General features: G+C 41.7%; 1 protein-coding gene across 2 annotated transcripts in view; it reads right to left on the bottom strand.

The window, feature by feature from the left end:
• The window catches only part of SLC35F4 (solute carrier family 35 member F4), a 221290-nt gene that overhangs the window by 18356 nt on the left and 189547 nt on the right, over nucleotides 1-13387 (bottom strand). For both annotated transcript variants that reach the window (XM_070749827.1, XM_070749836.1), the window contains 2 exons: nucleotides 10534-10834; nucleotides 1576-1795 (listed from right to left, as the gene is read on the bottom strand). In XM_070749827.1, the coding sequence (XP_070605928.1) occupies nucleotides 1576-1795; nucleotides 10534-10834 (521 nt within the window). The remainder of the gene's footprint in view (nucleotides 1-1575; nucleotides 1796-10533; nucleotides 10835-13387) is intronic.

The following is a 13387-nucleotide window of genomic DNA, read 5'->3' as shown; positions in this document are numbered from 1 at the left end:
AGTCAGTTGAAGTGGGCTGCAGTAGTGCACTCTAACCACTGCGCCACCACTGCGCCACCAATCATGAATATTAGATATGTTAATCACCATTAATTATTTTTTTTTAAAAAAATTAAAAAATGTAACCTAGTTGAAATTCCAACAATTTCTCCAGATTCTGGTAAACCCAGACACCTAAGTTCTATCGCATGGTAGTAGGAACCAGGATGGAGTTTGCAAACAAAGAAAAGACTAAGCTGCCATTCTTAATCACTTCCATTCAGTTCTATGAAATTAAGTAAACAGACTGACATCTGGGATGCAGATGAAAGAGGCCAAAGCTTGCCTTGTCTCTGAGATTAGAAGCAAAGAACTAATCTATTTCCCACCAGAACAGTATGGCAAATCCACTCTTTTCTTTGTATTCAGATAAGTGAATTGGATTGCTGCTCTTACGGGAAAAGTAGAACGCCATGTTTGGGAATGCAAGCTGAAAAATAGTTTCTAAATTTGGAGCATAATTAAAAATAATAAAATTAAGCACTGTTATTCTACGTCCTCCTATTATATTGGCAAAGAATAAAGAATACGAGATTATACGAGTCTTAATGTTTCCCTGTAATTCTTCTATAATAATGTCTCCCACATGCATTCCAAAGCATGGAATTATGCATTAATTCTTAATGGATTAATTGCTTGTGGCTGTATTTCACTTTCACCATTTGAGGGCAGCTTTCAAGAGAACACAAAACTGAGAAACTGTCATATGAAAAGGTTACGTCATAATGACAGTCTTCTGGACACGAACACAAGAGAACCTCGTGGCCACTTCCAAATTATTTACTATTTACTAAGACTATTTAATAAGACTATTTACTAAGTCTACACTACTATTACTACTAGTTTTTTCTCATCATTCCTATCACCCATTTCCTCTCACTTATGACTGTATGACTATAACTTGTTGCATGTATCCTTAAGATATTTTAAGATATTTTATTAATATTGATTGTTTCCTCGTTGCTTATTTGACCCCTAGGACAATCATTAAGTGTTGTGCCTCATGATTCTTGACAAATGTATCTTATCTTTGATGTACACTGAGAGCATATGCACCTAAAACAAATACCTTGTGTGTCCAATCACGCTTGGGAAATAAAGAATTCTTTATATTGTCTTCCACAAGCTGATACTCCTTAAGAAGTTGCACTACATTTCCCATCATCCTCTGAGAGACAGGCCAATAACTGCAAATAATGAAACCCTCTTATTGGTGTCATTACTATTAATATTATTACTCTGTTGCTTTGCATGTATACTGAAAGCTTTTGCATCAGAGACAAATTCTTTATGTGTCTAATCACACTTGGCCAGATATTCTATTCTATTCTATTCTATTCTTCATTGCCCGGAACCATTTCTGCTAATCTGATAATCCCCTCCTATTTATAATACTCACTGGACATTTAACAAAAACAAATAATAAACCCGACATGCGGTGTTGGGTTTTTTTTGAGCTTAATAGTTGCCTTAGAATTTCAAAATAAAGTTTGGGCCATGGAAACCATCATGAACCAAAGCTGTCTAGGCCATTACCCTGACACCCATGAACCTGTCTTTGAGGACAATCCAGGAGAGCAGGAAGACAAAGGCTTTGTTGCAACAGAAAAGGGCTGAGACGTCCGTGGCCGTCAGCTTCTTCAGAGCCAGCAGATATAGGTAGTTAGTCAAAGTCCACAAAATAGAAAAGGGAGCGGTTCTTTTAAGAAAGAGTTTCAGCGTCAGACCATCTTCGCCAAAGATCCGACTACATTCCCTAGGGGGAGAAAAAAAAAAGATGCCTCGTTTAGGGGATACAAGTTTCCTCCTAACTTTGCCATTTCACAGCAAAATAACTTTAAGTTTTTAATCTTGTTTTTCAGCCATGCTTTAGAATGGCTGGTCAATAATAATGATGATGATGATGATGATGATGATGATAATAATAATAATTATTATTATTATTATTATTTATTAGATTTGTATGCCACCCCTCTCCGTAGACTCGGGGCGGCTCACAACACAATAAAACAATTCATAACAAATCTAATAATTTACAATTTAAAATATTTTAAAAAACCCCACTTATTAAGCAGACTTACATACAAACATACCATACATAAATTGTATAAGCCTGGGGGAGATGTCTCAATTCCCCCATGCCTGATGACAAAGGTGGGTTTTGAGGAGTTTACGAAAGGCAAGGAGGGTAGGGGCAGTTCTAATCTCTGGAGGGAGCTGGTTCCAGAGAGTCGGGGCCGCCACAGAGAAGCTCTTCTCCTGGGCCCTGCCAACCTGCATTGTTTAGTTAACGGGACCTGGAAAAGGCCCACTCTGTGGGACCTAATCGGTCGCTGGGATTCGTGCAGCAGAAGGCGGTCTCGGAGATATTCTGGTCCGATGCCATGAAGGGCTTTATAGGTCATAACCAACACTTTGAATTACAATTACTTGAAAACATGACTTTCCCTGCCCAGCCAGAGCCAGAAATGATGTTATAGTTGTCAGCAGATAAGATGTAAACCAGTGGTTCTCAACCTGGGGGTCGGGACCCCTTTGGGGGTTGAAGAACCAGTTCACAGGGGTCGCCTAAGACCATGGGAAAAGACAAATTTCCCATGGTGTTAGGAACTAAAGTTTCTATTCTGGTGCCTTAGGACATATTTTTACAATCCGACCAATCAGGTGTTTACAGTGGGGGCATTCTTCTGACCTTCCTGCCAATCAGCTTAAAGCTCTGTTGGGAGAACTGGTGCTAGACTTATGGTCGGGGGTCACCACAACATTAAGGGGTCATGGCATTAGAAAGGTTGAGAACCACTGATGTAAACCAACTCACGCTTGATGAAAAAATTGAAATTTCAGAATATGATCTAATGAAACTATCAATCCTAGCATGGAACAAGACCACGTCTCTCCAGACTGAGGACTGAGTCATTTCACCAAGAATCTTTTCATTAATCAAGAACAAAAGTCAGAGGTTCAAAGACGATCAGATATTGTCGTACTTCCGACCATAAACAATGCCGACTAGGGATCCGGCAGCATTATTCCCATGACCTACCGGACAGCTTCTGGGAAACCAAAGTCTTTGGGTTGCGGGGAGAGTATGGCTGCAAAGCTGAAACTTAAAGGAATTGATGGAAGGGCACCACCAAGAGCGAAGCCGGTGGCTTAATTTGACTCAACATGGGAAACTGGCCCGGACATGGAAAGGATTGACAGATCTATAGCTCTTTCTCGATTCTGTGAGTGATGGTGCATGGCCGTTCTTAGTTGGTGGAGCGATTTGTCTGTTTAATTCTGATAACGAATGAGACTCTGGCATGTTAAGTGCCTCCCAGTAAATTATCTGATTGGATGAGATCAACCCATCCTGGATGATAGCTCCACCCACTAGGGAGAACATGATGATATGTTCTCATGTTTTAATAGAATGGTGCGCAAATGGTGCTCTGTGGTAGATTCTACTCCAGGGGTGTCAAACTCACGTCATTTTTCCCCTTTTGCTAAACTGGGTGGGGGCAGCAGGTGACGCATCCAGCCCACAAGCCGTGAGTTTGAAACCCCTGCTCTATTCCATCAGAACTTATAATAAAAAGGATTTTTTTCCACCTGCAAATGTTTAGAACTAGATTAATTTCCAGAATCTGATCTGAAAGGGCAAAAGTATTTATGTATAGAATGTGGTAAAGGGGTTTCCAGCTAGGATCTATAAATACGACATCACTCATTGTTTACTTTTAGTCAGCATTTAGCTTGCAATTGTGATCTAAGTGAAGGAAATGGATTCAAGAGGGGATATTAATGGGATTTAAAATATAGCTATCTGAATAATAACAATTCACATCAAAATATGGCAGCAAGCTTGACATTTGATGTAGAGGGTTTCAAATGTGAGAGAAGGGTCATGTTTTGTCAGAAGTCAGTTAGGCTTAGTCCCTAGCAATATTTTTAGCTTTGCAATTTCATGGATTTTTTTCTCCCTAAATCTGAATTTGCTTATTCGACTTGGGTACCACAATATTTCCATGTGGGACAATTTATGATTTAGGTAATAATATTAAAATTAATAAAGATTAAGATATAGATAACAATATATAACATAGCCATGTAAAACTGGTAGGCTGATTAAATTAAATTAAATTTAAAAAGCTGTAGCAATAATGCCAATGGATTGGTTGGCAAATGTGTAAATTGTTGAATGTTTAAGACTTGATATATAACTGTAATTACGAACGATGATATTTATATGTCTGTATAAGTTGTGTTTTGTTTTTGTTCTTTGTCGGTTTTATGGTGTTTGTGTATTTTTCTTAATGTAAATAATTAATAAAGACTATTTTTAAAAAATTCCATGTGGGAAAATGGAAACGGTAAATAGAATACAGGTAGTCCTCAACTTATAACCATTTGTTTGGCGACTGATTTATAATGGCATTGGAAAATGTGACTTACGACTGGTCCTTGCACTGCTGTAGCATCCCCATAGTCACATGATCATCTCAGGGTCACGTGACCACCATTGGCACGTGATCACCCTCACCTTTCCAGCTGGCTTCTGGCAAGCAAAGTCAATGGAGGAAGCTGGATTGACTTAACAAGTGCAGCAATTTCTTCAACAACCATGCCATAAATGTGGACATAAAATTAAGCGTGACTCACTTCATCATCAATTCTGATCTCAATTCTGATCCTAAGTCAAGGACTATCAGTATGGTTGGTTATCTTGCCGTTTGTCCTCCGGAATAATACATATTGTCCTGGTATTCTGAAAAGAAGGCTGGAGGGAAAATGTTGGGCTAAGGAAATAAGCACTTCCAAGAGGAAGGAAGTGAGGAGGACGGGATGGCTAATCTTGAGGAAGAGAGAAATGAGTAGGGAAACTAAGATGGATTTTGGCTTTTAAAGGTTTGTCTATTCAACAGTGGCCCAGGGCATCACCATTAAAAACTTGCCTATGCCTGCATGGCCTGAGAGCATATTCAATGCTGAGAAATTCAATGCTGAGAAAAGTAAAATCCTATACGTAGGTAAGAAAAAACAAAGATATATACTGCTCAAAAAAACTCATCCTAGATTTGAATGAAGGAAATACAGTGGTACCTCTGCTTAAGAACTCAATTTGTTCCCTGACCAGGTTCTTAAGTAGAAAAGGTTCTTAAGTAGAAAAGTTTGTAAGCAGAAGCAATTTCTTCCCATGGGAATCAATGTAAAAGAAAATAATGCATGCAAACCCATTAGGAAAGAAACAAAAGCTCGGAATTTGGGTGGGAGGAGGAGGAAGAAGAGGAGGAGGACAGTCGCTGCTGAAGGAAGAAGGTGAGGTGAGGGGAATCAAAAAATCCAAAACTTTAAGGCTTAAAAAAAAAAGAGGGACTCTGAGGAGGCAAGGAGGAACATGCGCCTCCCATACACCCGGCGAGAGGCTGCCTCCCAGGCAGGCAAGAGGGGGGAACCTCCCGCTCCTTTGACTGAAAGGCGGCTGCTGCTGCTGCTACCTGCCTCCCCTTCTTTCCCATGCTGAAGGGCTCCCCTCTCCTCTCTCTTGCTTTGTAGCCGTCGCCTTTCCTTCATTGTGGTGACTCCTCAGTTTGGCTGAAGCCGAGTTGACTCAGCCGGGGCAAAGCACCCCCTTTTGCCTTTCCATGCCCAGACGCTCCAGGAGGCAACCTCACACCGGGTGTATGGGAGGCAGCACGAGGGAGTCACCACAGCGAAGTGGTTTATTCCCTCTCCAAGTGCCCAGAGAAAGGAAAATGCTCCGTTCGCTCTGGACTGCCAAAGCCTCCTTAAGCGCCACCGAAAGGCTCCTCTGGCAGCCCAAAAAAGCCCGAGATGGCCGGGATTAAAAGGGAAATGGCAGGAAACTGGCTGGGCCTTCGTGCCACTCTCAAATTTCCTGGAAAATTTTTCTGGGTTCGGGGTCTTAAGTAGAAAATGGTTCTTGAGAAGAGGCAAAAAAATCTTGAACAGCCGGTTCTTATCTAGAAAAGTTCTTAAGTAGAGTCGTTCTTAGGTAAAGGTACCACTGTATTCTCACTGAATACTTTGTTCTGCACAAAGTTGAATGTGCACAACCGCATGTGAAATTGATTGTCAATCAGTGTTGTTTCCTAAGTGGACAGTTTGATTTTGCAAAAGTTTGATTTACTTGGAGTTATATTGTGTTGTTTAAGTGTTCTCTCTTTTTTTTTTTTTGAGCAGTGTACATATAAACTGGAGGAAACCACACTCAATAGCAGTGACTATGAGAGGAATCTTGGAGTCTTAGTAGACAACCAGCAAAACATGAGCCAGCAGTGTGCAGCTGCAGTCAAAAAAGCTAATGCAATCCTAAATTGCATTAATAGAGGGATACAATCTAGAACTAGGGAGGTACTAATACCATCCTATAAAGCCTGAGGTATACCACACCTAGAGTACTGCATCCATTTTTGGTCACCAACTACAAAAAAAAAGAGTTGAGACTCTAAAGAAAATACAGAGGAGAGCAACCAGGAGGATCAGGAAACTGGAGACTATAACATACAAAGAGCGGTTGCAGAAACTGGGCATGGCCAGTCTGGCGAAGAGAAGGGCCAGGGAAGACATGATAGCAGTGTTACAATACTTGCCATACAGAGGAGGGGGGTCAGACTGTTTTCCAAGGCACCAGAAGGCCAGACAAGGAATAACGGACGGAAACTGACCAAGGAGAGATTCAACCTGGAAATAAGGAGGAACTTTCTGACAGTGAGAGTGATCAACCAGTGGAAGGTTGTAAGCGTTCCAACACTTGAGACTTTCAAGAGGAGATTGGACTGCCAGTTGTCTGAAATGACATAAGGACTCATGCTGGAGCGGTGTGTGTGTGTGTTGGACTAGATGACCTACAAGGTCCCTTCCAACTCTAGTAATCTAGGGCCACCATTGAATATTGATAAGTAAATAGACTTCATGGGGTATTTGCATGGTTGCATTCTGGCAGCTTATCCGAAGTGGAGTGGAGCTTATATGGCGTGGGATCACACTTCAGGGAAATATCTAGGATAAGTTTCTTAACCTTGGCAACCTAAAGAAATATGTTTCCTCCCAAAATTTGCTGGCTGAGAAATTATGGGAGTTGAAGTCTGAATTTGCCACATTTGAGATGATCTATCTATCTATCTATCTATCTATCTATCTATCTATCTATCTATCTATCTATCTATCTATCTTTCTATCTATCTATCTATCTATCTATCTATCTTTCTTTCTATCTATCTATCTATCATCTATCTATCTATCTATCTTTCTTTCTATCTATCTATCTATCTATCTATCTATCTTTCTTTCTTTCTTTCTATCTATCTATCTATCTATCTATCTATCTATCTATCTATCTATCTTTCTTTCTATCTATCTATCTTTCTTTCTATCTACCTACCTACCTACCTTTCTATCATCTATCTATCTATCTATCTATCTATCATCTATCTATCTATCTATCTATCTATCTATCTATCTATCTATCTATCTATCTATCTCTTTCTATCTATCCATCCATCCATCCATCCATCCATCCATCCATCCATCCATCCATCCATCCATCCATCTATCTATCTATCTATCTATCTATCTATCTATCTATCTATCAGATTTGTATGCCGCCCCTCTCCGAAGACTCAGCGCAGCTAATCCAAGATAATATCTCACTAGCTTGAAAATTTGTCATTCAATTCCCCACTCAAGGTACAGCTGTTGATGATCATTTGCTCTGAATGGAAAAAATAAAACAGCGAGCAATTGATCCCTCTTAGCCGATTCCCTACTTAATCCTAGTTAAAATATTTCAGGGAATTTATTATTAGTTGTAAAAAAAAATCAAATTCAGCACTACTAGTATTAAGTAGCTACAATCATGTACCTGATGTAGAATAATCTCTCTGTCATGTCTATTTTTATACAAGAACACCAGTCCCTGGACTAGAGAGGTTCTGCATGCAAGTGTAATTTTATCACTGAACAATGATTCTCCTCTGCCTTCAGAGGGTTGGTTTCCAGATGCTGGAATTTTAAAAAGGCTGAAACCTGCAGTCTGTCAGATCTGCCAGAATTTAAACCTCTAAATAGAAATGATCCTTAGTTCCATTTGTTGAGAAAGGTATAGACTGATTAAATCAGTCGTGAGTTGCTACCAGTACGGCAAAGAACGCAGCTTCAGTTATCTTGTGTGTGCGGGCGTCCTAGCGTGTTAGCGTGTTTTTGCTTCTGCGCATGTGCGAGGGGAAACGTACAGACATGAGATTTCAGTGATCCTTTGCTCCTGCGCATGCGCAGAAGCAAAACAATAGCTGAATTTTGTTCTCGCGTGCATGCCCCTCATGAGATCTTGCATCCTGCGCATGCGCAGAATCAAATACACACTGGGACATGCACATGCACACACAAGCTAATTGAAGCTTTGCCCACAGCGCACCGGTAGCGGCAATAATAGGAATCCGCCCCTGGATCAAATGTCAGCATGGCTTTTCTTCTCTTGTTATGTACTGCAGTATTGAAAAGCCAGAATTGAGAATTGCATGCCAAAATCCCCAAGTTCTACTTTTCGCTCCCATAACTATCTCTCATTGACCAACCCAGGCAAATTTGGCTCTTCTATAGACTTCAACTTCCAGAATTCCTGAGCTAGCATGATTGGCTCAGGAATAGTGTTGGGCGAACCGAACTTGCATAGTACGGGCTTGTACTGAACTTTGCTGTGTTCGGCATGCCGAACCCAAACTTTTTAAAAAGTCCGTGTTCAGGTTCAGCATTCACTTGAACACCACGGTGGGCAGGAGGGGGAGGTGGGGAGGGCTCTGACTCAGTAAAGCTGGCTGAGGAACTCTGGGAGTTGACGTCCACAAAGTCTAAAAGTGAGGTTGGCTGGCTGAGGAACTCTGGGAGTTGAAGTCCACAAAGTCTAAAAGTGAGGTTGGCTGGCTGAGGAACTCTGGGAGTTGAAGTCCACAAAGTCTAAAAGTGAGGTTGGCTGGCTGAGGAACTCTGGGAGTTGAAGTCCACAAAGTCTAAAAGTGAGGTTGGCTGGCTGAGGAACTCTGGGAGTTGAAGTCCACAAAGTCTAAAAGTGAGGTTGGCTGGCTGAGGAACTCTGGGAGTTGAAGTCCACCCTGGCGCTCTTTGGAATGGGGAGCAGGGCGCCACAGAGGCTGGGAGAGTGGGACAGGGATTCCCTTTTGCCTGCCGCAGTGCAAAGTTGGAGGAGGATCCCAGGGAGGAAGGATAACAATGGGAGAGGAAGGGAAAAGGGGGCTTGTCGGCCCCGGCCAGGAAGGAGTCTCCGTGATGTCAAATCCCCAGCCCTGGAATCCCATCGAGGGATTCCTCGCCTCCTTTTGCTTGCAGCGCTATTCCTGAGGTGGGGAAATTTTGGGCTCGGACATGGCACGGCTCTCCGCCCCTGTTGCGCCCATTGCCCATGGTAGCCTGCGGCCACCTGTCTCCTTTTATTTATTTATTTATTACAGAAAAGGCGCGGCTGCGGTGTCCGAGCCTTTTCCGTAGGAAATAAAAGGAGACAGGCAGCCGTGGGCTGCTTTGGCGGAAGATGGGAGGGCGGGGCCAGAAGTGTTGGGGTTGGGGTTTGGGTTTGGGTTCGGCGAACTTACCCGAACTCCGCTGCCAAGTTCATCCAAACCTGCCGAACCCGAACTTCGTTGGGTTTGCCTAACACTACTTAAGAATTCTGGGAGTTGGAGTCCACAAGTCATAGAAGAGCCCACTTTGCCAACCCTGGACCAACCCAACCAGGTTCAGGCAAAATGTTTTCATAATGGTCATAAGTCCAAGTGCATATTGGCTCTCTTCTTCTTCCAGCTGGGTCACCTTGAGGTAGCATCTCAAGGAGATACAGCACTTACTTTCATTCCCCCACCACCCCTTCATTCCCTCTCTCCACAGTTCATGACCAGCTCTCATCGCATAGCAGTAAAGCACAAGCACAGACAAAGTGGCAGCTGACATCGTCTCTAATGGACATATGAATATATTTTTTGCAAAAAAAAGTAATAATAATTATGTGGATTCATCAAATAATATAAAACAGTGTTTCCCAACCTTGGCAACTTGAAGATATTTGGACTTCAACTCCCAGAATCCCCCAGCCAGCGAATGCTGGCTGGGGAATTCTGGGAGTTGAAGTCCAGATATCTTCAAGTTGCCAAGGTTGGGAAACACTGATGTAAAACATCTAAACTTCCTTTTAGATTCCTATTCCATTTTTTGTAACATTTTATTTCGTGAAGAGTTCTGGAAAACTCTCAGTTAGTCATGTACTGGGTTTCTTAAACATGTTATTTTTAAAAAAGGAGGAAAATTTATTAGATATGTACAAGAAAGAAAAAACGAGAACCCTTTTTGAAGAACGGTTGACATGTCTACAAAACTTTTCCCCAATTGCTTTCCCCCCCTCGAATGAGGAAAAGATGTCAGATTCTTTTAAAGTGACAGGACTGAAGTCTACCCATATGGGAAAGACTGCTAGAAACCTACCTGAATTTTTTGATTGGAGACTGCTTTTCCTGGGCAGTTGCAAAATGTCCAGAGTAATAAATGGGGAAAAACATAATATTCCAATTTGTAGAAAACCAAGTCATGAAAAATGGATAGTCAAAGTTCTTGTATGTGATTTTGACAATCTGTGTGGTTCCAATCCAAGAGGATGAGACTGACAAAATAATTAGAAATCCCCAGAGGATCTTGCGAAAGGTAGATGTACAAGACTCACAACGCCTCTGTGTTGTGTGGCTCTCCTGGCTACTGTTTTCAGGCTGACTTTGTGTTCCTTCTTCTCCTACAAATAAAGGCAATGAAGATAATTAAAGAAATGAAGACATACACTGTTGCAATGTGTGCTCAGAATTTATGAGCGATGGGTGCCCAAGATTTTTCTCACCGATTGATGAGTTTTGAATTATTTGGCTGAAGGAGAATGGGCATGGCACCACTGCATTGATTGACGTCTGGAGTATGGTGATAAGCCCAAGTTTCATCTCCTGTCACTCTACAGTTGAGAAAAGCCTCGCCTTCAATCTCGAAATGGTCAAGAAATTTTGGAGCGGCAATGACTGTCGGTTTTGTGCACTTCAGTAAGGATCTTGGGGACCCATCAGAGTAGCGTTCATCCCCTTAGCATCCAGGTAGCGTATTACAGCGTGCACTTCACACTTGGAGGGAAATGGAATGAGTACGCTCAACTCTAACCTTCACCACAACGCCAGTCGATGATCTACTGACCACTGGCTCTGCTGGTCCTCTTCCGCTGGCTTCCCGCTACATGACAGTAATACCAACTTCCCCCCAAACATTCCCCGCAAGAGCTACGTGTCATGTAACCTTACTTTGCAGATAACCCTTGTATCCGGCTAAGGAGATCAGATGGCTGGGGAGGGATGCTAGAGGGACAACAGATAAGTTCGACATACTGAGTTAGATCTTTCCACTATGATGTAAAGCCCTTTTACCAGATAATCACCAGCCCTTTTATTGATTTGATTTGATTTGATTTGATTTGATTTGTATGCCGCCCCTCTCTGTAGACTCGGGGCGGCTAACAACAATAATAAAACAGCATATGAACAAATCTAATATTTAAAATAATTAAAAAACCCTTATTAAAAACGAAACAATGACCAGTATAATTTATAAAGTGGAGGAGCTGCTCATCATTTCCTGCATGTTTAGATTTACCTGCAAAGGTATCACCTGGACAGGGCTTAGAGCTCCTAGAAATCACTTATACTATTATTATTATTATTATTATTATTATTATTATTATTATTATTATTATTTTATTTGTTTATTTATTAGATTTGTATGCCGCCCCTCTTCATAGACTCGGGGCGGCTCACAACAACAATAGAAAACAGTTCATAACAAATCTAATAATTTTAACGATTAAAAAAGAAAACATTAAAATCCCCGTTATTAAAACATACACACACAGAGACATACCATACTTAAATTGTATAGGCCCTGGGGAGATGATTCAATTCCCCCATGCCTGACGGCAAAGGTGGGTTTTAAGGAGTTTATGAAAAGGAGGAGTTTATTACTACTACCACTACTACTACCACTACTACTACTACTACTACTCAGGGGTGGGCTGCTGCCCAGACAGGGGGGGGATGCAGTGGGGTAGCAAAAATGGAACTGCACCCCAGAGCACCCAATTTGCACTGAAAGATGAAAGAAAATGCAGGGCGTCCTGCATAAGCCACGCCCACAGTGTGGTAGTAAAAATTTTGCTAACCCTTTACTGCTGCTACTACTACTGTAACAACCTTTCTAGCTAATCAAAGTACTTTATACCCATGTTTCACTCCGCAAGCTGCATTGGCTACTGATTGGTCTGTGAACGAAATTTAAGGTGTTGGTTATTACCTATAAAGCCCTACATGGCTTAGGACCAGATTGCTTATGGAACTGCATATTCCTTCACATATACCAGCGACCGGTTAGAACCCACAGAGTTGGCCTTCTCTGGGTCCCATCAGCCAAGCAATGTCGCCTGGCGGGGCCCAGGGGAAGAGCCTTCTCTGTGGCAGCTTTGACCCTTTGGAATCAGCTCCCCCAGAGATTTGCGCTGCCCCTACCCTCCTGGCCTTTCATAAGGCCCTAAAAACACATCTTTGCCAGCAGGCTTGGGGCCGTTGAGCATTGCCATCATGCTCCGGCCAACGGTATGAATAACTGATTATGAATGAATGTTGGTTAAATGTCTTTTATTCATGGGGTTTTAGATTCTATAATGGGTTTTCAGATTTTTTATTGTATTGATTTTATTAAGTAAAATCCGCAGGAGAAGGGTGTCCTAGAAATCCAATTAAACAAACAAACAAACAAACCACGGTTTTGTTCAGTCATGATGATATAGAACTAACAAACTCTTATTGAAAGCCAAGAGTATTAGAGATTGCAACAAATAAATTAAACAGGAACAATTCAACTACAGAGGAATTTTGTATAAACAGTAGAGTAGCAATCCCATTAGATCCAGCAGGGGAGGTATGTTATAGGTCCCATCTGCAAGATAATGACATTGGCAGGACCCAGGAGGAGGGCCTTTTCTGCCCTGGCACCCGCCCTTTGATGCATCACCCTCTCTGTAATCAAAGTTGCCCCAACACTACTGGCCTTCTCCAACTCATTAAAAAGTTGGCTTTGTCATAGGCTTAGGGCTCTGTTATTGCGGTGAGCCCGTTTCTTGGCTATATTAAACGTGACATGTTGAGAGTGTTCCTGGCTGCTATTTTTATGTTATTTGTGTTTTTAATTCTGTTGTTGTGCTCTCAGCTGCCCAGAGTTATGCTTATGCAATAGGCAGCCCCATGCATTTAATAAATAA

Source organism: Erythrolamprus reginae, chromosome 1, assembly GCF_031021105.1.
Source record: "Erythrolamprus reginae isolate rEryReg1 chromosome 1, rEryReg1.hap1, whole genome shotgun sequence".
NCBI lineage: Eukaryota > Metazoa > Chordata > Lepidosauria > Squamata > Dipsadidae > Erythrolamprus > Erythrolamprus reginae.
Note: the sequence above shows the minus strand (reverse complement) of the source record. Positions and strands in the feature narration are given on the sequence as shown.